Source organism: Oncorhynchus clarkii, chromosome 28 (genome assembly GCF_045791955.1).
Source record: "Oncorhynchus clarkii lewisi isolate Uvic-CL-2024 chromosome 28, UVic_Ocla_1.0, whole genome shotgun sequence".
Taxonomy (NCBI): domain Eukaryota; kingdom Metazoa; phylum Chordata; class Actinopteri; order Salmoniformes; family Salmonidae; genus Oncorhynchus; species Oncorhynchus clarkii.
Window position 1 is genome coordinate 34,201,603 of NC_092174.1, and position 25,663 is coordinate 34,227,265.

Genomic DNA, 25,663 nt, shown 5'->3' on the forward strand with positions numbered 1-25,663 from the left:
GCAGAATGGAATTACAAACAAGATTGCAGTAGAACTTTTTGAAATATTTGTGATTGCTATCTGCCACTTGCCTTTTTCAAATAGCATCAACTGGAAGTGGTCATTTTCTGACACAAAAAAACAGAACAATTTAACTACAACCACATTCTCAGTAACAGTTACAGAATCATTTTTGAAAATGAGTGTGGGCACTTGGGTGACTGGTTAGGCCAGGAGGAGAAAATTGGTGAACAGGTGAACCACGGTAAGATGTTTTGGCAGAAGGAAGGACACTGAGAGTTGGCTATTCCTTAGCCTCACCCTTGGTGAGTAAATTTATTCAGCATGTGCTGGAATGAAAATCAGAGAACAAACAATCAATAAAATATCATAATGCATAAATCAAATGATCATGGACCCTCTCTTCACATTTCAATGCCACATTAAGATATTGACTCAGATACAGACCAAGCCCCTCTCAGGTAATACCTCCCATCCTTTCTAAGTGTTATCGTCGTACTGTTGTCTATACTGACAGGGGTGTTGTCATTTGAGTTGGAGACAACATGTAACTTGGTAAAGAACTTGGGTTGATACATCTGAACATTAGGGGCTTACTTGCTAAAGTGAAATACATCAAGATCTGGGCTATGCAGACAAAACCGCACATTCTTCTATTGACTGAAACTTGGATCTCAGGGGACATTCTGGAATCATATCAATATTGAGGGTTATAATGTGTTCAGAGCTAACAGACAGGGTAGAAGTGGTGGAGTGTTCCATTCTTATTCAAAATGTTTTATCTGTCACTTTACTGAAATGAATTTCCCTTATCAATATGTTGGCTATATTATGTAACAGCAACACTTAGGAGTGACAGACAGACAGACAGACAGACAGACAGACAGACAGACAGACAGACAGACAGACAGACAGACAGACAGACAGACAGACAGACAGACGAGCACAAGAAAAAGCAAAGCCAGACAGTGACAGAGAAGAGCAAGGAGAAGGACAGACAAACAGACAGAGTGAAAGCAGAGAAGATTCAGACAAACAGACAGAGTGAAAGCAGAGAAGATTCAGACAAACAGACAGAGTGAAAGCAGAGAAGATTCAGACAAACAGACAGAGTGAAAGCAGAGAAGATTCAGACAAACAGACAGAGTGAAAGCAGAGAAGATTCAGACTGCACAACAAGGAGGCAACAAAGGCCCAGTTATAGTGGTGAGTTGTATCTCCAGTGGTGTTTTTACATGTTGTATTAGTCTTAAACATGAGAAGGTTGAAAAGAGGACTATGTTTCACCGGTCACTGGTAACATGTTATAAACGCATTATTATAGTTGTTAATGTTATGTGTCATTAGCATTACTTCATGTGTGTGTAAGTAACAGGGGGCCTTCAATTACTTTTTTGTGATGATAAATTAGAGCAGATGGTGCTAACAAACTATAGCCTTCCTGTATTCTGTTTCCATCCAAGCTAAATCTGTCTAGTGACGTGTGCTGTTTTAGTTTTGGCCACATAATTATTTTTTTGGGGGGACTACACAGCTAATCCTCATAAGAAATTACTGATGTGGTGTTTTTGATGTAACAGTAACGTTATACTATGCCACTATGCTATTATATTGGGTTATGTTATATAGAACACTAATTAATCTTTATCTGATCTTCTAAGACAATTGATTCAGCATTGATCTAACTTTACTAAAAGAGCACCATTGTGAGAAGTGGCTGAGTGTCTATAAGCTCCAGCACTACACCCCTACTCCCACGGCACCAAACCAACTAATTGAAGTGCATGTAGCCTACTCTTTTACCTCGCGGAAAATTTGGTCATGCAGAAACAAAAGACCACGTGTGGCTGTTTTATGAAAATCTTGGAATATTTTGCTAAGGAAACATTTCAGGTTGGTCTTTGGGAATGTAAAGCAGTTAGGAAGGGGAATACTTGGCTGAAATGCCAGGGCTGAACTTGTCCCAGTCCGCCCCTGAATATAGCCTAATATGTAATTAGATTAGCTTTTATAACACATAGGTATAGCCATCTACATGACCTTTATACAATGCTTTAAATTAAACAGAAGTCATCATGTATTACAATAAAACACTAAAAGAATGCCCAAATGCTTAAAAATCCTAGTTAATATGCTAAATTAAAAATTGGGGGCTGTCTGTGTATTTTCATTGTTTAATCAATGTTAAATCTATTTGCTTCGCTTCTAAATCTTAGTGTTTCTTCACCCAGTGAGGCAACTAGGGGTTTTGAACTGTAGCGGAGAGGAAGAGTTGTGTATCTGCCCTCTCATTGGTTAGAATATTCAGAACTGATCTCTCCTCCTCCTCCTCGTCTTCCATCTTTGAGGACACGTAGTTCCATTGTTAGAGCGGTCAATCGACATGTCCATATAATACAGTGGTTCCCAAACTTTTTATGGTCAAATGTTGTTTTTTGCCATCATTATAAGCCTGCCACACACACACTATACGATACATTTATAAACATAAGAATGAGTGTGAGTTTTTGTCACAACCCGGCTCGTGGGAAGTGACGAAGAGCTCTTATAGGACCAGGACACAAATAATATAATAATAATAATCAATCATTTTTCTCTTTATTTAGCCATCTTACATATAAAACTTAATTTGCTCATGGAAAATTGTGAAAAACTCACCACAGGTTAATGATAAGGGTGTGCTTGAATGGATGCAAATAACTCTGCAATGTTGGGTTGTATTGGAGAGAGTCTCAGGCTTGAATCATTTCCCACACACAGTCTGTGCCTTTATTTAGTTGTCATGCGAGTGAGGGCTGAGAATCCACTCTCACATAGGTACGTGGTTGCAAAGGGCATCAGTGTCTTAACAGCGCAATTTGCCAACGCAGGATACGCGTTGGGCCAGTAACCGAAAGGTTGCAAGTTCAAACCCCCGAGCTGACAAGGTACAAATCTGTCGTTCTGCCCCTGAACAGGCAGTTAACCCACTGTTCCTAGGCCGTCATTGAAAATAAGAATTTGTTCTTAACTGACTTGCCTAGTTAAATAAAGGTAAAAAGATAGTGTTGTACTTGTTTCCTCCAGGATATTCATGTTGTTCTGCGATTGATTTGCTCTTTTCGCACCAAAGTACGTTCATCTCTAGGAGACAGAACGCGTCTCCTTCCTGAACAGTATGATGTAAATGGGTAATTGCACTGTAATAAGGACCTCTTAAATGAAGCATTACCGTTGAATGCACTGACTGTAAGTCGCTCTCGTTAAGAGAGTCTGCTAAATGCCCAAAATGTAAATGTAAGATAAACATTTGCAAAGAACACTACGTATTATACTACTGAGCTCCACCCCCGAACAAGACCAAATTTGGTTGACCAAATCTGAACCAATCATAAATGTCTGTGTTTAAAGAGTTAGCACAGTACATGGCAGTACAGTAGAGCACAGTACATGGCAGTACAGTAGAGCATAGTTGAGTAGAGACCAAACTTGCCAAGGATGTTAAAAGGTGGTTGAAATTGGGTCAGTCCACCCTGGACTTGATTTCAACATCCACAGATGGCCTTGATTTTAGCATCCATGACAACCACAACGTCCACAAACATAGACGTCTATGTTTGCGTCAAATCAAGGCTGGTCCGGACGGGACCAAATCTGAACCAATCACAGATGTCTATGTTTTTGGACGTTGTGGATATTGTGGACATTGAAATCAAGGCTGGTCCATACTGGATCAAAACTGTACGTCTGTGGATATTGAAATAAAAGTAAAATGGATGTCCGGCTTAATTTATAATTGCCTTTTCCTTGCTTTCAGATGAATGGACTTGTGGTTATCAATGCAGCTCTATTTGTCCTCACTGCAATCAGTGCTGCAGGTGGTTGTAAGTGATTATTATATTATGTTGTTGCCCTGTGACTGTCTTCTACTATTATTTTTGTGACACTTTGCATAACTTTTTCCCTTTTTATCAGCGTGGTGTTACCATGATCCTAGCTGTGGTAAGTATTTGTTTTACCCACTGGTTACAGTGTTTTTATTCACAAATTGTACATGAAGCGTTTGCTTTGAAATGATTGTGATGGTGGTGGATAACAGACTACAGAATTAATGTGTTAGCATATAATGTGACCCTTATAAACATACGATACATTGACACCATGGTATGATTGATTATATGTTAAGATGACACCACCTGGTCCACCATTGCCTCAGAACATTGCAATGGATCGCGACAGTCTCCCATCAACATCGTCTCTGCATCAGCAGTGGGCGATGAAACCCTGACTGCCTTCACCTTCACCAAATACGGAGACAATTATACAATGAACAAGATCAAGAACACTGGCAAAACTGGTGAGGAGAATTGATGGATGCCTTGCCTCTCAATCCATAGACTGAAAGTCCCCACTTGAGGAAAATTCCTGGTTTGGTACAAATAGGGCATTCGGGAAAATATTCAGACCCCTTGACTATTTTTCTTACATTACAGCCTTATTCTAAAACTGATTAAATACTTTTTTACTCTTATCAATCTACACACTATCCCATAATAAACAGACATTTTTTGCAAATGTATTAAAAAAAACAATACGGAAATATCACATTTACATAAGTATTCAGACCATTTACTCAGTACTTTCTTGACGCACCTTTGGCAGCGATTACAGCCTCAAGTCTTCTTGGGTATGACGCTACAAGTTTGGCACACCTGTATTTGTGGAGTTCCTCCCATTCTTCTCTGCAGTTACTCTCAAGCTCTGTCAGGTTGGATGGGGGTGCGTCGCTGCACAGCTATTTTCAGGTATTTCCAGAGATGTTAGATCGGGTAAAGTCTAGGCTCTGGCTGTGCCACTCAAGGACATTCAGAGACTTGTCTACTCCCGCCTTGTCTTGACTGTGTGCTTAGGGTCGTTGTCCTGTTGGAAGGTGAACCATAGCCCCCAGTCTAAGATCCTGATAACTCTCACAGGTTTTCACCAAGGATCTCTCTGTACTTTGCTCCATTAATCTTTCCCACAATCCTGACTATTCTCCCAGTCCCTACCGCATCCCAAAGCATGATGCGGCCACCACCATGCTTCACCATAGGGATGGTGTCAGGTTTCCTCCAGTTGTGACGCTTGGCATTCAGGCCCAAGAGTTCAATCTTGGTTTCATTAGTCCAGAGAATCATATTTCTCATTGTCTGACAGTCTTTAGGTGCCTTTTGGGCTGCCATGTGGCTTTTACTGAGGAGTGACTTCCGTTTGGCCACTCCAACATAAAGGCCTGATTGGTGGAGTGCATCAGAGATGGTTGTCCTTCTGGAAGGTTCTCCCATTTCCATAAAATAACTCTGGAGCTCTGTCAGAGTGACCATCAGATTCTTGGTCACCTCCCTGACCTAGGCCCTTTTCCTCTGATTGCCCAGTTTGGCTGGGCACCCAGCTCTAGGAAGAATCTTGGTGGTTCCAAACGTCTTCCTTTTAAGAACGATGGAGGCCACAGTGTTCTTCGGGACCTTCACTGCTATAGACATTTTTTGGTACCCTTCCTCAGATCTGTGCCTCGACACAATCCTGTCCCGGAGCTCTATGACAATTTCCTTCGACCTCATGGCTTGGTTTGTCAACTGTGCACTGTCAACATGCAACCGTGCACTGTCAACATGCACTGTCAACTGTGGGACCTTATATAGACAGGTGTGTGTGCCTTTCCACATCATGTCCAATCAATTGAAATTACGACAGGTGTACACCATTCAATTTGTAGAAACATCTCAATGATGCTCAATGGAAACAGGATGCACCTGAGCTCAATTTCGAGTCTCATATCAAAGGGTCTGAATACGTATGTAAATAGGGTATTTCAGTTTTACATTTTTAATACATTTGCAAAATTCAAAAAAGCAGTTTTCACTTTGTCATTATGGGTAGTGTGTGTAGCTTGATGAGGACTTTTTAAAAATGTATTATCTTTTAGAATAAGGCTGTAACTAACAAAATGTGGAAAAAGTCAAGGGATCTGAATACTTTCCAAATGCACTGTACCTACCAAACATGACATTTGTTCGAAATTGAACTAATTCCTCTCGTTTTGTTGGTGCTTTCTTTCTTTCAGTCAAAGTCAAGCTGACGAGTGGAGTCCAGGTTACAGGTGGGGCACTGTCTGAGGCCTATGACAGCCTGCACTTTCACCTCCACTGGGGGAATGGTACCTCAGTACCTGGGTCGGAGCACACAGTGGATGGGACCCGCTACCCCATGGAGGTATTTGGAAGGTTCAACACGACATTGCTGCGTTCTGATTCTCTATCTTTCTCCAGAAGTGTCCCCTCATTCACCCCCCACTCTTTCATGGATTGATGCAAGCATGGCTGGAGGGAGTTTCCACTATATTGCAAACTCTAGTCCATTCCTTTTAAATTCATGAAAGGAAGTGTATGAGTACAGTTATGGAGAAGGGTAGAGAATCTGAATGTAGCCCATGTCACATGGGGTGACACTTCTCATACTGATGGTGCCATTTAAGATGAGGGAGGACGATTAACACAAATTATGAGCATGGCCTTATTTCTATTATAGCATATTGGATGACTGTCATTTATTTTCCATTCACCAAGCTCAATGTAACACAATAGGTTTAGGCTACTACATGATACTCTAGCCTATGAATAAAGTGTTTACAACGTACAGTAGGTGCACAGGTTGAGAGAAAATGTTGAGATGTGACAGACAGTGACACATTCAATACTGCCTTGCACACTCTTGCCTGCATATAGCTGATCTAGGGTGTAATCCTTAGTCCAAAAATTGCAAACGAGAGTTTCTATTGGACAAATTCAGGTATTTTTAGCCCTGTTTCATTCTGTTTGCTTCTGTTTAATTAAGAAGCATTTTTTTCAACAGAATCAGCAGTATAAATACACCCCTGATCACACACAAACACAGTTCACTTTCAAAGCAGCCACATAAACAGCATGACTCATTTGCTCATTGTATAATTCCTTCGCACATCTAAGTGCTCTCCCCCACTCACCTTTTCTATTCGCTAGTGGACTTCAGTGGACAACACATCAGCTGTCTGTAACCAGGCGAAAAAACCTTTCCAAGAAAAACCTTCATATCATAACCGCTAAACCACTACACACAGCCTACATCGTTGTCACCATATTAGCTAATGTCATAGTCAGCATAGCTACTAGAACTAAAGCATTAGTAAACCTGCTGCAATCATGCAATCATGCAGTACAGTGTACAGTCAGAAAGCAGTTTAGCAGTTACAATAAATTAATAAAACCAAAAGCTTACCTTGACTTGGAAGAGTTCCAGTGTTGGATAGCCTTAGCCAGCTAGCTAACATTACATCCCTCTCTGTTTGAGTAGATTTAACGAGCTAGCTGCATTTGCTAGCTAAGTAAGTGACAGTGAATGTGATTTTTTTTTTAAATAGCTAGCTTGCTCGCTCTCAGACCCCTCTCTTTCTTCTCCTTCATTTTTGAAGAAATAAATATTTTCAAAGCTGTTCAACTATTGTCTTTCTCTCTCTTTGAGTAAACTACTCCCCACATGTTATGCACTGCAGCGTTAGCTAGATGTAGCGTATGCTTTCAGTACGAGATTAATTCTCTGATCCATTTATTGGGTGGACAACATGTCAGAGCAAGAGCTCTGATAGGTTGGAGGACATCATCCAGGAGATGTCATAATTACTGTGTATGTCTATAGAAGGAGGTGAGAACCGGAGGAGGAGGAAATCTAGCTGTCCTTTGGCTGTCCTTTGGCTACAACCCCCCCCCCCCCCCCCCCCCCCCCCCCCCCCCCACGCAACTTGGTTTACTAGAAAACTGACTAATGGGTAAATGTAACCACTCTCAGATTTTCATAGATAGTGCAATAGTCTGACGGTTGACCTGAACTTATGAGGCATTTATACGTTTTATTCCTCCTCCTACCTTTTTAAATGTATCATTACAACGTTTTAATTTTCCAGTGGATTCAGATAACTTTTTAGATCAACTGTTATGCTTCACCTTTCAGTTGCACATAGTAAATGCAAAGTCTTCGCACAACGGTAACACGACCACGGCCTTTACAGACAGCACGGGACTCGCTGCTCTTGGCTTCTTCATAGAGGTGAGAGGATGCTTTATCCTTCCTAGAAATGGCATCCATTTTTCCATTTTAGATTGGGCATTCCAATGTTTTATTGCTGTGTTTTGTTATTAAAGTAATGTTTTTGCAACAGCCCGTACCAGGTAATGTGACTGGTTCACCAGCAGCCTGGAATACTCTGACATCCTACTTGGCCAACATCACACTAAAAGGTGAGAGGAGAGATTTGACTGGTTATGATTTGATCAAGAACTAATTCCTCTAAATAAAGTTTGGAAGAGGGATTTGTTTTTCTCTTTGAATTCAAAATGAGTGATTTTATTGTTCAATTTCAGTAGCATATGATTTTATTTACGTTTTTTCGTTCTCTCTTCCTCAAGATGATATTGTGAACATTACTCATGCTATTTCATTGGATGAGCTCCTGGAAGGGGTGGACCGTACCAAATACTACCGTTACAATGGATCACTGACTACACCAAATTGCAACGAGGCTGTGGTTTGGACCGTGTTCAAGGACCCTATCAAAGTCAGCCAGGACTTGGTGAGTTTGTGAAACAATTTCACAATAAACTGAATAACATTTACACATCCTAGAATTGTTTTAAAAAAATATATATATATATATATATATGGTGCCTTTGGAAAGTATTCAGACCCCTTGACTTTTGTTAAGTTACAGACTTACATTTTGAAATTGTTTTTTCCTCTCATCAATCTACACAATACAAAAATATATATTTTTAAATAATTAGAAAAACGGAAATATCACATTTACTCAGTACTTTGTTAAAGCACCTTTGGCAGTGATTACAGGATCGAGTCTTCTTAGGCATGAAGCTACAAGCTCGTCACACCTGTATTTGGGGAGTTTCTCCCATTCTTCTCTGCAGATCCTCTCAAGCTTTTTCAGGTTGGATGGGGATCGTTGCTGCACAGCTATTTTCAGGTCTCTCCAGAGATGTTCGATCGGGTTCGAGTCCGGACTCTGGCTGGGCCACTCAAGGACATTCAGAGACATGTCCCAAAGTCTTTCCTGCATTGTCTTGGCTGTGTGCTTAGGGTTGTTGTCCTGTTGGAAGGTGAACCTTCACCCCATTCTGTGGTCCTGAGCGCTATGGAGCAGGTTATCATCAAGAATCTCTCTGTACATTGCTTCGTTCATCTTTGTCTCAATCCTGACTATATATCAGTCCCTGCCGCTGAAAAACATCCACACACTATGATGCTGCCACCACCATGCTTCACCTTAGGGGTGGTGCCAGGTTTCCTCCGGACGTGACACTTGGCATTCAGGCCAAAGTCTTTAGGTGCCTTGTGGCAAACTCCAAGCAGGCTGTCATGTACCTTTTACTGGGGATTGGCTTCGATCTGACCACTCTACCATAAAGGCCTGATTGGTGGAGTGCTGCAGAGATGGTTATCCTTCTGGAAGGTTCTGTGTTCTTGGGGACCGTCAATATTGCAGAAATGTTTTGGTTTTGGTACTCTTCCCCCAGATCTGTGCCTCGACACAATCCTATGCCAGAGCTCTACAGACAATTCCTTCGACCTCATGGCTTGGTTTTGCTCTGACATGCATTGTCAACTCTGGGACCTAATATAGACAGGTGTGTGCCTTTCCAAATCACTCCAATCAAGTTGTAGGAACATCTCAAGGATTATGTTTTTAAGGCTGTAATGTAACAAAATGTGTAAAAAGTCAAGGGGTCTGAATACTTTCTGAAGGAACTGTGTATACATATACTGTATATAGACACTATATATAAAAAAGTATTTGGACACCCCTTCGGCTACTTCAGCCACACCCGTTGCTGACAGGTGTATAAAATCGAGCACACAGCCATGCAATCTCCAAAAACAAACATTGGCAGTAGAAGGGCCTTACTGTACAGCTCAGTGACTTTTAAAGTGGCACCGTCATAGGATGCCACCTTTCCAACAAGTCAGTTCCTCAATTTTCTGCCCTGCTAGAGATGCCTGGTCAACTGTAAGTGCAATTATTGTGAAGTGGAAATGTCTAGGAGCAACAATGGCTCAGCCACCCAAGGTCACAGAACAGGACCGCCGAGTGCTGCAGCGAGTAGCAGGAAAAAATAATCTGGTTGTAACACTCACTACCGAGTTCCAAACTGTCTCTGAAAGCAACGTCAGCACAATAACTTTTCATCTGGAGCTTCATAAAATGGGTTTCCATTCGAGCAGCCACACACAAACCTAAGATCACCATGCGCAATGCCAAGCGTCGGCTGTAGTGGGGTAAAGCTTTCCGCCATTGGACTCTTGAGCAGCGGAAAAGTGTTCTCCGGAGTCATGAATCATGGTTCACCATCTGTCATTCCGATAGACTAATCTAGGTTTGGCGATGCCAGGAGAACGCTACTTTCCCCAATGCATTGTACTAAATGTAAAGGTTGGTGATGGAGGAATATCAAATCAAAATCAAATCAAATTTATTTATATAGCCCTTGTTACATCAGCTGATATCTCAAAGTGCTGTACAGAAACCCAGCCTAAAACCCAAACAGCAAGCAAAGCAGTTGTAGAAGCAAGGTGGCTAGGAAAAACTCCCTAGAAAGGCCAAAACCTAGGAAGAAACCTAGAGAGGAACCAGGCTATGTGGGGTGGCCAGTCTCTTCTGGCTGTGCCGGGTGGAGATTATAACAGAACATGGCCAAGATGTTCACATGTTTATAAATGACCAGCATGGTCAAATAATAATAATCACAGGCAGAACAGTTGAAACTGGAGCAGCAGCACGGCCAGGTGGACTGGGGACAGCAAGGAGTCATCATGCCAGGTAGTCCTGAGGCATGGTCCTAGGGCTCAGGTCCCTCCGAGAGAGAGAAAGAAAGAGAGAAAGAGAGAATTAGAGAGAGCATACTTAAATTCACACAGGACACCGGATAGGACAGGAGAAGTACTCCTGATATAACAAACTGACCCTAGGCCCGACACATAAACTACTGCAGCATAAATACTGGAGGCTGAGACAGGAGGGGTCAGGAGACACTGTGGCCCCATCCGATGATACTGTTTGGACAAAGCCAAACAGGAAGGATATAGTGGTCTGAGGCTGTTTTTCATGGTAAGGGCTAGGCCCCTTAGTTCCAGCGACGGGAAGTTTTAACGCTACTGGTCCTTTGTACTGTAAATCAGTTGGTAGAACATGGTTCTTGTAATATTAGGGTAGTGGGTTCATGTCCCTTGACCACTCATATGTAAAATGTATGCTTTCATGACTGTACAGTGCCTTGCAAAAGTGTTCACCCCCTTGGCGTTTTTCCTATTTTCTTCCATTACAGCCTGTAATTTAAATAGATTTTTTATTTGGATTTCATGTAATGGACATGCACAAAATAATCCAAATTGGTGAAGTGAAATGAAAAAAATTACCTATTTTTACGGAAAAGTGGTGGGGCTGAATACATATGCACCCTTTACTAAAAATCCCCTAAATAAGATCTGGTGCAACCAATTACCATCAGAAGTCACATAGTTCAACATTAGTTAAATAAAGTCCACCTGTGTGTCACATGATCTGTCACATGATCTCAGTATATATACACCTGTTCTGAAAGGCTCCAGAGACTGCAACACAACTAAGCAAGGGGCACCACCAAGCAAGCAGCACTATGAAGACCATGGAGCTCTCCAAAAAGGTCAGGGACAAAGTTGTGGAGTGTGGCGGAAGAATCAGAATAAGTTGTGTAACAGAAAATGAAGATGTCTTATCTGCATAATATGCTTGTTACTAGAATGTATCCCTTCGGACTCTGGTGTTGGCAGTTGCACGTCTTCCCTCAGCTGGGGCTCAGTCACCTGGGGCCCAGAGAGGGGAGAGGTCAGACTTATCTTTCACATGTCCCTGGTGCAGAATATCAGAAAGGGAAGAGGACAGGAGGGAACATTGTCTTCATATGTGAATGTGTCTACATATTTGTAAACCATGTGAAGGGATGGCGTGTTGGGGAACCAATTACTTGTCTCCACAATGTCTGTGTGCCAGTCACTCCCTCCTTTGGCATTGGGGATGTGTGTGGTAGTGTCTGGAACCATTGTATGTCATCTCTGATGTTGCACTTATCCTGGGATAGTGTATGACCTAGAGGCTCACTACCCTCAGTGAGCTTGTCCAGGAGTAGGGTCAAGAAGTAGTTTTACTTGAGATGGGAGTATCTGGAGTTGACAATTGATTTATGCCATTGGATGAGTTGGTGTTTTTGTGCAATTAAGTACCAGGAACGAGTTTGGAACCTCGTCTTAGGGGCCAAACTGAATGATAATTTATAGCGAATGCTGTCTGGCTACGGGATACTCAATTCTCATTTAAAACGTCTTACCTTGTGACCCGTTCAAAACATCTGTGGTTTGTTATGTTGACTAGGGGGTGGATCTTGGCTATGAAAGACCTTTGTACTTTTGTCTCGCCTCTCTCAACGAATCATCAAAAAGACGGTGTTTCGTTGACAAGCCATTGCTATTGCAAAGCTCTCACTATTAAAGATTTAGTTTAAGTGTAACTCTGGCTTGTGTGATAAGTTTGTCTCTCCTCATTTGATAGTAAAGAAATGAACCACCACAGGAGAAGTACAGATCATGGTTGGGCTTTAAAAAAATATCTGAAACTTTGAACATCCCACGGAGCACCATTAAATCCATTATTACATTTTTTAAAGAATATAGCACCACAGCAAACCTGCCAAGAGAGGACCACCCACCAAACTCCCGGACCAGGCAAGGAGGGCATTATTAATCAGAGGCAACAAAGAGACCAACGATAACCCTGAAGGAGCTGCAAAGCTCCATAGCGGAGATTGGAGTATCTGTCCATTGGATCACTTTAAGCCATACACTCCACAGAGCTGGGCTTTACAGAAGAGTGGCCAGAAAAAAAAGCCATTGCTTCAAGAAAAAAATAAGAAAACACGTTTGGTGTTCACCAAAAGGCATGTGGGAGACTCCCCAAACATATGGAAGAAGGTACTCCCGTCAGATGAGACTAAAATTTAGCTTTTTGGCAGTCAAGGAAAATATTATTTCTGACGCAAACCCAACATCTCATCACCCCGAGAACACATCCCCACAGTGAAGCATGGTGGCGGCAGCATCATGCTGTGGGGATGTTAATCATCGTCAGGATCTGGGAAACTGGTCAGAATTGAAGGAAAGATGGATGGCGCTAAAAACAGGGAAATTATTGAGGGAAACCTGTTTCAGTCTTCCAGAAATTTTAGACTGGAATGGAGGTTCACCCTCCAGCAGAACAATGACCTTAGGCATACTGCTAAAGCAACACTGAAGTTGTTTAAGGGGAAACATTTAAATGTCTTGTTAGGGCCTAGTCAAATCCCAGACCTCAATCCAATTGAGAATCTGTGGCATGACTTAAAGATTGCTGTACACCTGCGGAACCCATCCAACTAGACGGATCTGAAGCACTTTTGCCCTGAATAATGGGCAAAAATCACAGTGGCTAGATGTGCCAAGCTTATAGAGACATACCCCAAGAGACTTGCAGCTGTATTTGCTGCAAAAGGTGGCTCTGCAAAGTATTGACTTTGGGGGGGTGAGTAGTTATGCATACTCAAGTTTAATTTTTTTGGTCTTATATCTTGTTTGTTTCACAATAAAATATATTTTGCATCCTCAAAGTGGTAGGCATTTTGTGTAAATCAAATGATCCAACAAAATAGGAAAAATGCCAAGAGGGGTGAATACTTTCGCAAGCCACTATAAGTCACTTTGGATAAAAGCATCTGCTAAATGGCATATACTATTATACAGTATATTATAATGACATTCTAGACAATTCTGTGCTTCCAACTTTGTGACAACAGTTTGGGTAAGGTAATGTTAAGCCATGAATCGACCTAGAAGGTCTATTTGTCATGTCTGATGAGGGAGAAGTGGGTCTTTTTTTAACGATAAAAAAAACAATGTCCAAAATGACCAGACGCGTCCCCAATTGGATGGGCACAGGTGGGGGGTTTTTCCTACCCAGCCGTGGACCCCTTGCACCCTCCTAAAGGCATTCAAAATTGTTTCAAAATTTGCTCCTGGTAGCCCGTTCCATTCACCAGGCTCACGGCTGTCCATTTGCAATATGTTTCAATGGCCATTACCATCACGAATTTGACATGCTCAAAAATACTGCAGAAATGCTAAATTGACTGGCCCGATGAACTCGGGATGGCCGGGCAGTGATAGTGGTTCCTCTCCATCGCTTGTTGTGTTGATTTCATCATGTCCATTTGGTGATGTTTTGTCACTGTTTAAACTTATTGCAAATGTACAAAAGTCAGCCAGCAAGTCAGCGTCCATCAGTCAATAAGATATCATTCTGACACCAAACTAACACCAAACCCACTTTGTCCAACCTGGTTAGAAGCCAACTATCACATATTTCAGGGCAAGCCCAAAATTCACAGTGCCTGCCTTCTGTGTAAACCATAATAAAACATAACACACATAGTTACGTTTTAGCTGTGAATCCAGTTCTGACATTATGTGTAGGCGTAGCTGTGGCGACCCCGAATCCCGAGTTTCGGCTCGATAGGTCATTCGGTACCCGAGTAGACACCTTAATCCACTTTTTCCGGGCTTTGCTACGAGGGCCTTGAATGAGCTGTCGGATAGAAATGTTAGGGTCCGTCTCTATGGGCCGAGGCGGTTTCGATGCACCTAGTCTTGCGACTCTGGGACTTTTCTAAATGTTGTCTAAATTAAGTTATTGCAAATGTACGAGGCTGTTTCTCCGTCTGAGAACCTTCTAGAGCCACATAATTCACCGTGCACTATCGACTAGAACAAGTTTGTCAAGTTTTAGAGCTCTAACGGTGCTTTGATGGTTCGAACGAAGGTAACCATTGCAGGCTCTGTGTGTCTGTAAGCCCCACACTGTGTCACTCCATCCTTGCTGTGTTGTGTGGGAGTTTTTCTTGGAAATATAATTGGAGAAATGACTGATTTACAGTTCATGAGGGTTGCCTAATCACACATATGAAGTTTTGGAAAGATCTGACCTTTTTAACCCTTCGAAACAGCCTCTATGACCACAATTAAGGCACTTCCGGTTGTCACAGGAAGCTGAAAGCAAACGCATATCCTCATTGGGGTAGACTTTTACAGAATCCTTAAAGTCTTTACGTTAAGAATTGACTGATTTACACAGGTTTGAATGCAGTGTTTTTCACAAACTGCAGGTTGGGTATATCAAAACACATTTAGGGTGAATTTAACCACTTCCGGTTGATCCAGGAAGCTTAGAATCAAAACAGGTAGACCTCGTAGTGGCCTGATGGATTGTCATCGAAGACAGTTTGATATGGCATTCATAACCCAGATAGGCTTCAGGTTGAATTTAGGAATACATTGCCTGCTCCCCTATGGGGAGAGAAGTCAAACCAAACTGTTTGATGTAAACACCCTGTTTTCACTGTTAAGGGTTAATGCCACACGGTCAAGGATAGGCTTGCACAGATCGGGAGGACCTTAGGAATGTTCCTGAGGTTGAATTGTGCTGCTAACCCTAATACTTCTGCCGCTGTCACCCAAACACCTGAAATGACTGATTTACAGTTCATGAGGGTTTCCTAATCACACATATGACGTTTAGGAAAGATCTGACCTTTTTAACCCTTCGAAACAGCCCCTATTACCCCAATTTAAGGCACTTCCGGTTGACACAGGAAGCTGAAAGTGGACACATCCTCCTTGGGGTAGGCTCTTACAGAATTTTGAATTTTAAGTCTTTACGTTAAGAACTGACTGACTGAGGGTGTGTGATTTCAGAAAATCACAGAAAGCTCGTAGAGCTCCGAAATCCACCTTAACGGTTTCGTCTAAACACACCGCAACTGGATCTGTAACTTTTTTGGTTAAACACATTACTTTGACCATCACCAATTGTACGATTTCTCGTAAATTACGATAGATAAATGTCCTTAACTCAAAAAGTGATGTTTCTTGGCTAATAGCCCATTAGGCCAAACCTATGCTCACCAAGTTTGTCTTCGAAGTCTTTTGGCCATCATCTTCAAGAAATGGCCATGGTCATGATTGGTGATGTTTTGTACATTTGCAGTAAGAAGTCATTCACCATCTGGTGGAATTAACTGGGACAGAGGAACAATGACCAATTTGAACATTTTATCAAATGGAAACCAAATGTCCAAGAGACTTGATTTGATGACTTTCCGGAAAATTTGACCATGGGGCACGGCCGGAGGCCGTCGGCGAATTTTAAAACATTTGCGGATGTCTAGTAAGGGACCGTACATTTGCAATATGGAGATCCTCATCAATCATACAGCAAATGTCATTTGCGTCCCTTATGTAGGGAAGGCCCTTTCCTGTTTCATCATGTCAATGCCCCCATGCACAAAGTGAGGTCCATACAGGGATGGTTTTCCAAGATCGGTGTGGAAGAACTTGACTGGCCTGCACAGAGCCCTGACCTCAACCCCATCAAACACCTTTGGGACGAATTGGAACCCTTTTTGCCAATCGCAGAGGTCAGACGTTTCTTGTAGATGGCCACCAGGTTGGCACACATCTCAGGAGGGATTTTGTCCCACTCCTCTTTGCAGATCTTCTCCAAGTCATTAAGGTTTCGAGGCTGATGTTTGGCAACTCGAACCTTCAGCTCCCTCCACAGATTTTCTATGGGATTAAGGTCTGGATACTGGCTAGGCCACTCCAGGACCTTATTGTGCTTCTTCTTGAGCCACTCCTTTGTTGCCTTGGCCGTGTGTTTGGGGTCATTGTCATGATGGAATACCCATCCACGACCCATAATTCAATGCCCTGGCTGAGGGAAGGAGGTTCTCACCCAATATTTGACAGTACATGAGCCCCGTCCATCGTCCCTTTGATGCGGTGAAGTTGTCCTGTCCCCTTAGCAGAAAAAGACCCCCAAAGCATAATGTTTCCACCTCCATGCTTGACTGTGGCGATGGTGTTCTTGGGGTCATAGGCAGCATTACTCCTCCTCCAAACACGGTGAGTTGAGTTGATGCCAAAGAGCTCCATTTTGGTCTCATCTGACCACAACACTTTCCCCCAGTTGTCCTCTGAATCATTCAGATGTTCATTGGCAAACTTCAGACGGGCATGTATATGTGCTTTCTTGAGCAGGGGGACCTTGCAGGTGCTGCAGGATTTCAGTCCTTCACGGTGTAATGTGTTACCAATTGTTTCTTGATGACTACGGTCCCAGCTGACTTGAGATCATTGACAAGATCCTCCCGTGTAGTTCTGGACTGATTCCTCACCGTTCTCATGATCATTGCAACTCCACAAGGTGAGATCTTGCATGGAGCCCCAGGCCGAGGGAGATCGACAGTTCTTTTGTGTTTCTTCCATTTGCGAATAATCGCACTAACTGTTGTCACCTTCTCACCAAGCTGCTTGGCAATGGTCTTGTAGCCCATTCCAGCTTTGTTTAGGTCTACAATCTTGTCCCTGATATCCTTGGGGAGCTCTTTGGTCTTGGCCATGGTGGAGAGTTTGAAATCTGATTGATTGCTTCTATGGACAGGTGTCTTTTATACAAGTAACAAACTGAGATTAGGAGCACTCCCTTTAAGAGTGTGCTCCTAATCTCAGCTCGTTACCTGCATAAAAGACACCTGGGAGCCAGAAATATTTCTGATTGAGAGGGGTTCAAATACTTATTTCCCTCATTAATAAGCAAATCAATTCATAACATTTTTGACATGCGTTTTTCTGGATTTTGTTGTTGTTATTCTGTCTCTCACTGTTCAAATAAACCTAACATTAAAATTATAGACTGATAATTTCTTTGTCAGTGGGCAAACGTACAAAATCAGCAGGGGATTAAATACCTTTTCCCCTCACTGTGTGTATATATATATATATATATATATATATATATATTACACTATCTTTCAAAAGTTTGGGGTCACTGAGAAATGTCCATGTTTTGAAAAAAAAATCACAACATTTTGTCCATTAAAATAACATCAAATTGATCAGAAATAGAGTGTAGACATTGTTAATGTTGTAAATGACAATTGTAGCTGGAAATGGCTGATTTTGAATGGAATATCCACATAGGAGTACAGAGGCCCATTATCAGCAACCATCACTCCTGTCATCCAATGGAACGTTGTGTTAGCTAATCCAAGTTTATAATTTTAAAATGCTAATTGATCATTAGAAAACAATTTTTTTATTATGTTAGCACAGCTGAAAACTGTTGTTCTGATTGAAGAAGCAATAAAACAGGCCTTCTTTAGACTAGTGGAGAATCTGGAGCGTCAGCATTTGTGGGCTCGATTACATGCTCAAATAGGCCAGAAATAAGAACTTTCTACTGAAACTCATCAATATATTATTGACTAAGAAATGAAGGCCATTCCATGTGAGATATTGCCAAGAAACTGAAGATTTCGTACAACGCTGTGTACTACTCCATTCACAGAACAGCGCAAACTGGCTCTAACCAGAATATAAAGAGGAGTGGGAAGCCCCAGTGCACAACTGAGCAAGAGGACAAGTAAATTAGAGTGTCTTGTTTGAGAAACCGATGCCTCACAAGTCCTCAATTGGCAGCTTCATTAAATAGTACCTGAAAACACCGGTCTCAACGTAAACAGTGAAGAGGCGACTCTGGGATGCTGGCCTTCTAGGCAGAGTTGCAAAGAAAAATACATATCTCAGACTGGCCAATAAAAGATTAAGATGGGCAAAATAACACAGACACTGGACAGAGGAAGATTGGAAAAAAAGTGTTATGGACAGACAAAGTTTGAGGTGTTCGGATCACGAAGAACATTTGGGAGACACAGAAAAAATGAAAAGATGCAGGAGTTCTTGACGCTATCTGTCAAGCATGGTGGAGGCAATGTGATGGTCTGGGTGTGGTAAAATGGATCTTGAAGAAGGAAGGCTATCACTCCATTTTGCAACGCCATGCCATACCCTATGGACGGTGCTTGATTGGAGCTAATTTCCTCATACAACAAGACAATGAACCAAACCACAGCTCCAAACTATGCCATAACTTTTTAGGGAAGAAGCAGTCAGCTGGTATTCTGTCTATAATGGTGTGGCCAGCACAGTCACCGGATCTCAACTGTATTGAGCTGTTGTGGGGGCAGCTTCACCCTATGGTACATAAGAAGTGCCCAGGAAGCCAATCCAATTTGTGGGAGGTGCTTCAGGAAGCATGGGGTGAAATCTCTCCAGATTACCTCAACAAATTGACAACTGAAATGTCAAAGATCTACTTGGCTGTAATTGTTGCAAATGGAGGATTATTTTACGAAAGCAAGGTTTGGAGGACACACATTTTTTTCAATTATAAATCATTATTTATAACCTTGTCAATATCTTCACTATATTTCCTATTCATTTTGCAACTCATTTCATGTATGTTTTCATGGGAAACAAGGACATTTCAAAATGACCCCAAACTGTTGAATGGTACATTTGGGCAGTCTTGATAAAAAAAAAGAACATACATGCAATGGTTCATTAGATCCGTCTAAAACTTTGCACATACACTGCTGCCGTCTAGTGGCAAAAATCAGAATTGCGCTGGGGTGGAATAATGCATTATGGCCTTTCTCTTGCATTTCGAAGATGGTAGAAAAACATTTACAAAAAAAGGTTTTTCTTTCTATTATCTTTTACCAGATAAAATGTGTTATATTCTCCTACATTACTTTTTACATTTCCACAAACCTCAAAGTGTTTCCTTTTGAAATGGTATCAATAATATGTATATCCCTGCTTCAGGTCCTGAGCTACAGGCAGTTCGATTCATTTTAGGCGAACATTGAAAAAAAATGGAAGATCCTTCAGAGGCAAACATATTATGTTTTGTTGATATTTGGAAAGTTTACTGATCAATTTTTCTGCCTTAAAACATTATATCTGACATGTACTTTAGGTTGGATGGAAACCTGGTCTATGTGATTTACTTTATTAATTGGCTCTGCAAGAAGTCATGAACATACAGATCCTGTATCCTGATTTGAGCCAGTTTCGCACAGCAGGAAAATAGTCCTGCATCAACTGGAAGTATTAATTGTTATCTGAATTATACATTTTATATAGGGGTTGGTACATTTTCTTTAAGGAAAATCAACTCTGAAATGTTTAAGTGGAAATTAAACTTTATAAGCCTTTTAAAATATTGAAGACCGTACAAGTTTGCATGTTTTACTCTGCAGGAAGGATCCTGCAACAACAGGATGATCAAATTAAGATATGACCTATGTACACACATTTCAGAAATGTGTCTTGTTTTGATCCAATGCAATGATATGCATTAAAGTTGTTTTTGTGATCTATTTATTTATTTATTTATTTGGAGAACAATTTGCCTCAAAGTTTAGTTGATTTCACGTTACTTTGCAGATCAACTGAAACTAGATGTTGAACTGACAGTGGGTAAACCATTGGGCCACCCTGATGTCATACTTACGTCTATGATCCAATAATGAATTAACCTTTTCCACTCAGATTGATCTATTCAGCACAACATTGCACATTGACCACAACTCCACCTCTGACTTGATGACCAACGTCTTCAGAAACAAAAAGCCTGTCAACGGCCGGGTGGTGACAACCCAGGGCAGCTCATCCACAGCCCTGCCACCGTCGGGAGCCTCTACAACGAACTCCTCTCTGGGCCTCATGGCCCTGGCCTGGATGCTGCTGATGGTTTAGTGTCTGAGTAACGCCTTACCTGAAGTGCATTGCCATGTCTCCCTTAACCCTCAAGCTACCAATGTATTTTACATACGCCAATTACCAACTTGGGTCAAATTTACCCAAAGGAGAAACTATTGGAAAAAGCAACAATCATAGAAAAATACAATCTTATTAAAACATAATTATTTAGACATGTAATTCATGTTGTCTGAAATAAATTCTACTTATTTTAGCTAGATTTCCTAAAAGAAAATATAAAAATGTTCCTTTATATAAAGTGCAGTTTTTTTCCAAAGTACAATCCATATTATTTCCATGGAAGTACAAGGCTAATTTAACATAATTTGATAAGTATTATTTAGTTTTCAGAATGTAAGTAAATATGAATGTTTTCATATTTATATGGTAAAAACAACTGCCATTTAAAAGGGTAGTACACAAATTCTAAATATACTTAATTTTATTGACACAAAGTCATTCAATTCACTTCAAAAAGTGATCCTGAGAGACATTGACTTAAGAGATTGCTTAGTTTTCTTTCTTTACTTACTCCACAGCCAGCACCAGCATCACTGTTGGTGAAACAATGGGTGTGGTGGGTGCTTTGGCAGCATTTTTCAGAAAGCACCCTCGAATCCTCTAAGTCACTTCAAACCAAATAGCATAGCATCCACAATGCCAAAATATGTTGCACATATACAATATTGGAGGATATTATAGGAATTCTGGTATTTATATAACCTTTTCAGTAGAAACTTACTTTTTCTGAGAATCCACACCAATGCAAACGATGTATCCATTCAGAGGGTAGCTGGTTTGTGTATTACAGTTCTAAGTATTCATAACATTGACAGACATTTATGAGCTGGTTTGACTGCAACTAAGCATACAGTGGGGCAAAAAAGTATTTAGTCAGCCACCTAGTGGTTAGAGCATTGGACTAGTAACCGAAAGGTTGCAAGTTCGAATCCACAAGCTGACAAGGTACAAATCTGTCGTTCTGGCCCTGAACAGGCAGTTAACCCACTGTTCCTAGGCCGTCATTGAAAATAAGAATTTGTTCTTAACTGACTTGCCTAGTAAAATAAAGGTTAAAAAATAAAAAAATAAAAAATAAATGTGCATGTTCTCCCACTTAAAAAGATGAGAGAGGCCTGTAATTTTCATCATAGGTACAATTCAACTATGACAGACAAAATTAGAAAAAAAATCCAGAAACATGACATTGTAGGATTTTTAATGAATTTATTTGCAAATTATGGTGGAAAATAAGTATTTGGTCAATAAAAAGTTTATTTCAATATTTTGTTATATACCCTTTGTTGGCAATGACAGAGGTCAAACGTTTTCTGTAAGTCTTCACAAGGTTTTCACACACTGTTGCTGGTATTTTGGCCCATTCCTCCATGCAGATCTCCTCTAGAGCAGTGATGTTTTGGAGATGTTGCTGGGCAACACGGACTTTCAACTCCCTCCAAAGATTTTCTATTGGGTTGAGATCTGGAGACTGGCTAGGCCACTCCAGGACATTGAAATGCTTCTTACGAAGCCACTCTTTCGTTGCCCGGGCGGTGTGTTTGGAATCATTGTCATGCTGAAAGACCCAGCCACGTTTCATCTTCAATGCCCTTGCTGATGGAAGGATGTTTTCACTCAAAATCTCACGATACATGGCCCCATTCATTCTTTCCTTTACACGGATCAGTCGTCCTGGTCCCTTTGCAGAAAAACAGCCCCAAAGCATGATGTTTCCACCCCCATGCTTCACAGTAGGTATGGTGTTCTTTGGATGCAACTTAGCATTCTTTGCCCTCCAAACACGACGAGTTGAGTTTTTACCAAAAAGTTATATTTTGGTTTCATCTGACCATATGACATTCTCCCAATCTTCTTCTGGATCATCCAAATGCTCTCTAGCAAACTTCAGACGGGCCTGGACATGTACTGGCTTAAGCAGGGGGACACGTCTGGCACTGCAGGATTTGAGTCCCTGGCGGCGTAGTGTGTTACTGATGGTAGGCTTTGTTACTTTGGTCCCAGCTCTCTGCAGGTCATTCACTAGGTCCCCCCGTGTGGTTCTGGGATTTTTGCTCACCGTTCTTGTAATCATTTTGACCCCACGGGGTGAGATCTTCCGTGGAGCCCCAGATCGAGGGAGATTATCAGTGGTCTTGTATGTCTTCCATTTCCTAATAATTGCTCCCACAGTTGATTTCTTCAAACCAAGCTGCTTACCTATTAATTACTTAAAAACCATACAATGTGATTTTCTGGATTTTTGTTTTAGATTCCGTCTCTCACAGTTGAAGTGTACCTATGATAAAAATGACAGACCTCTACATAATTTGTAAGTTGGAAAACCTGCAAAATCGGCAGTGTATCAAATACTTGTTCTCCCTACTGTATATACAAAACAAGATAATGTTGGTTTTGTACTTACGATGAGTGGTATATAAAAGTACAATTTTAGGTAATTACATAGGGAGCTACAGTGTATTCAGAAAGTATTCAGACCCATTCAGTTTTTCCACATTTTGTTATGTTACAATCCTTATTCTAAAATGGATTCAATAGTTTATTCTCCTCATCAATCTACACACAATACCCCATAATGACGAAGCAAAAACAGGTTTGCATGCATTTTAGCAAATTGATAAAAATACAAAACTGAAATATAACATTTGCATAAGTATTCAGACCCTTTATTCAAGTAATTTGTTGAAACACTTTTGGCTGTAATTAAAGCCTTGGGATTTCTTGGGTATGACACGACAAGCTTGGCAAAACTGTATTTGGGAGATTCTCCCTTTCTTCTCTGCAGATCCTCTCAAGTTCTGTCATGTTGGATGGGGAGCATCGCTGCAAAAGTTTGGGGTCACTTAGAAATGTCCTTGTTTTTTTAAATAAAATTTTAAAAATTGTCCATTTTTACAATAACATTAAATTGATCAGATATACAGTGTAGACATTGTTAATGTTGTAAATGATTATTGTAGTTGTAAATTATTATTGTAGCTGGAAACGGCTGATTTTGAATGGAATATCTACAGTTGAAGTCGGAGGTTTACATACACCTCAGCCAAATACATTTAAACTCAGTTTTTAACAATTCATGACATTTAATCCTAGTTAAAAAATCCCTATTTTAGGTCAGTTAGGATCACCACTTCATTTTAAGAATGTGAAAGGTCAGAATAACAGTAGACAGAATCATTTATTTCAGCTTTTATTTCTTTCATCACATTCCCAGTGGGTCAGAAGTTCACACAGACTCAATTAGTATTTGGTAGCATTGTCTTTAAATTGTTTAACTTGGGTCAAACGTTTCGGCTAGCCTTCCACAAGCTTCCCACAATACGTTGGGTGAATTTTGGCCCATTCCTCCTGTCAGAGCTGGTGTGACTGAGTCAGGTTTGTAGGCCTCCTTGCTCACACACCCTTTTTCAGTTCTGCCCACAAGTTTTCCATAGGACTGAGGTCAGGGCTTTGTGATGGCCACTCCAATACCTTGACTTTGTTGTCCTTAAGCCATTTTGCCACAACTTAGTAAGTATGCTTGTGGTCGTTGTCCATTTGGAAGACCCATTTGCGACCAAACTTTAACTTCCTGACTGATGTCTTGAGATGTTGCTTCAATATATCCACATAATTTTCCTACCTCATTGTTAGGAGTGTGTATTGGAGGCGAAGACAGGTGCAGGAGAGCAGAATGTAGTGAACAGGCGCAGTTTTTAATTCCGGTCAAAATGACAGCACAAAATACATAAAATGTGCACAAAACATGGAACATAGCCAATAATACACGTAACACAAATGATCCTACACAAAGAAATGATGGGGAACAGAGGAATGCATTCATGTGAATTGATTGGGGAATGGAAACCAGGTGTGCAGGGAACAAGACAAACCAAATGGATACTTGAAAAATGGAGCGGCTATGGCTAGAAAGCCGGTGACGTCGACCGCCGAACGCTGCCCGAACAAGGAGAGGAGCCGACTTCGGGGGAAGTCGAGACACTCATGATGCCCCACAACATGATGCTGCCACCCCCGTGCTTCACGGTTGGGATGGTGTTCTTGCAAGCCTCCCCCTTTTCCTCCAAACAGTTCTATTTTTGTTTCATCAGACCAGAGGACAATTCTCCAAAAAGTACAATCTTTGTCCCCATTTGCAGTTGCAAACCGTAAGTCTGGCTTTTTGCTCCCAAGGATGAACCAGACTTGTGTAGGTCTCAATTTTTTTCCTGAGGTCTTGGCTGATTTCATTTGATTTTCCCATGATGTCAAGCAAAGAGGCACTGAGTTTGAAGGTAGGCCTTGAAATACATCCACATGTACACCTCCAATTAACTGATGTCAATTAGCCTATCAGAAGCTTCTAAAGCCATTTTCCAAGCTGTTTAAAGGCACAGTCAACTTAGTGTATGTAAACTTCTGACCCACTGGAATTGTGATACAGTGAAATAATCTGTCTGTAAACAATTGTTGGAAAAATTACTTGTCATGCACAAAGTAGATGTCCTAACCGACTTGCCAAAACTATAGTTTGTTAACAAGATATTTGTGGAGTGGTTGAAAAACGACTTTTGATGACTCCAATGTAAGTGAAGAGGCAACTCCGGAATGTTGGCCTTCTAGGCAGAGTTCCTCTATCCAGGGTCTGTTATTTTGCCCATCTTAATCTTTTATTTTTATTGGCCAGTCTGAGATATGGCTTTTTCTTTGCAACTCTGCCTAGAAGGCCAACATCCCAGAGTAGCCTCTTCACTGTTGACGTTGAGACTGGTGGTTGCGAGGACTATTTAATGATGCTGCCAGTTGAGGACTTGTGAAGCATCTGTTTCTCAAACTAGACACAATAATGTACTTGCCAGGTGGCAATGCCTGTGAGCCTGCCAGA

At 41.2% G+C, this 25,663-nt stretch overlaps 1 protein-coding gene across 1 annotated transcript in view; it reads left to right on the plus strand.

Moving 5' to 3' along the window:
* The window catches only part of LOC139386765 (carbonic anhydrase 12-like), a 46,245-nt gene extending 25,467 nt beyond the window's left edge, over nucleotides 1-20,778 (plus strand). The window contains exons 10-17 of the mRNA XM_071132578.1: nucleotides 3,797-3,863; nucleotides 3,955-3,981; nucleotides 4,166-4,336; nucleotides 6,083-6,231; nucleotides 8,002-8,097; nucleotides 8,210-8,288; nucleotides 8,457-8,620; nucleotides 20,572-20,778. Coding sequence (XP_070988679.1) covers nucleotides 3,797-3,863; nucleotides 3,955-3,981; nucleotides 4,166-4,336; nucleotides 6,083-6,231; nucleotides 8,002-8,097; nucleotides 8,210-8,288; nucleotides 8,457-8,620; nucleotides 20,572-20,778 — 960 coding nt within the window. The remainder of the gene's footprint in view (nucleotides 1-3,796; nucleotides 3,864-3,954; nucleotides 3,982-4,165; nucleotides 4,337-6,082; nucleotides 6,232-8,001; nucleotides 8,098-8,209; nucleotides 8,289-8,456; nucleotides 8,621-20,571) is intronic.
* Nucleotides 20,779-25,663: the final 4,885 nt, after the last annotated feature.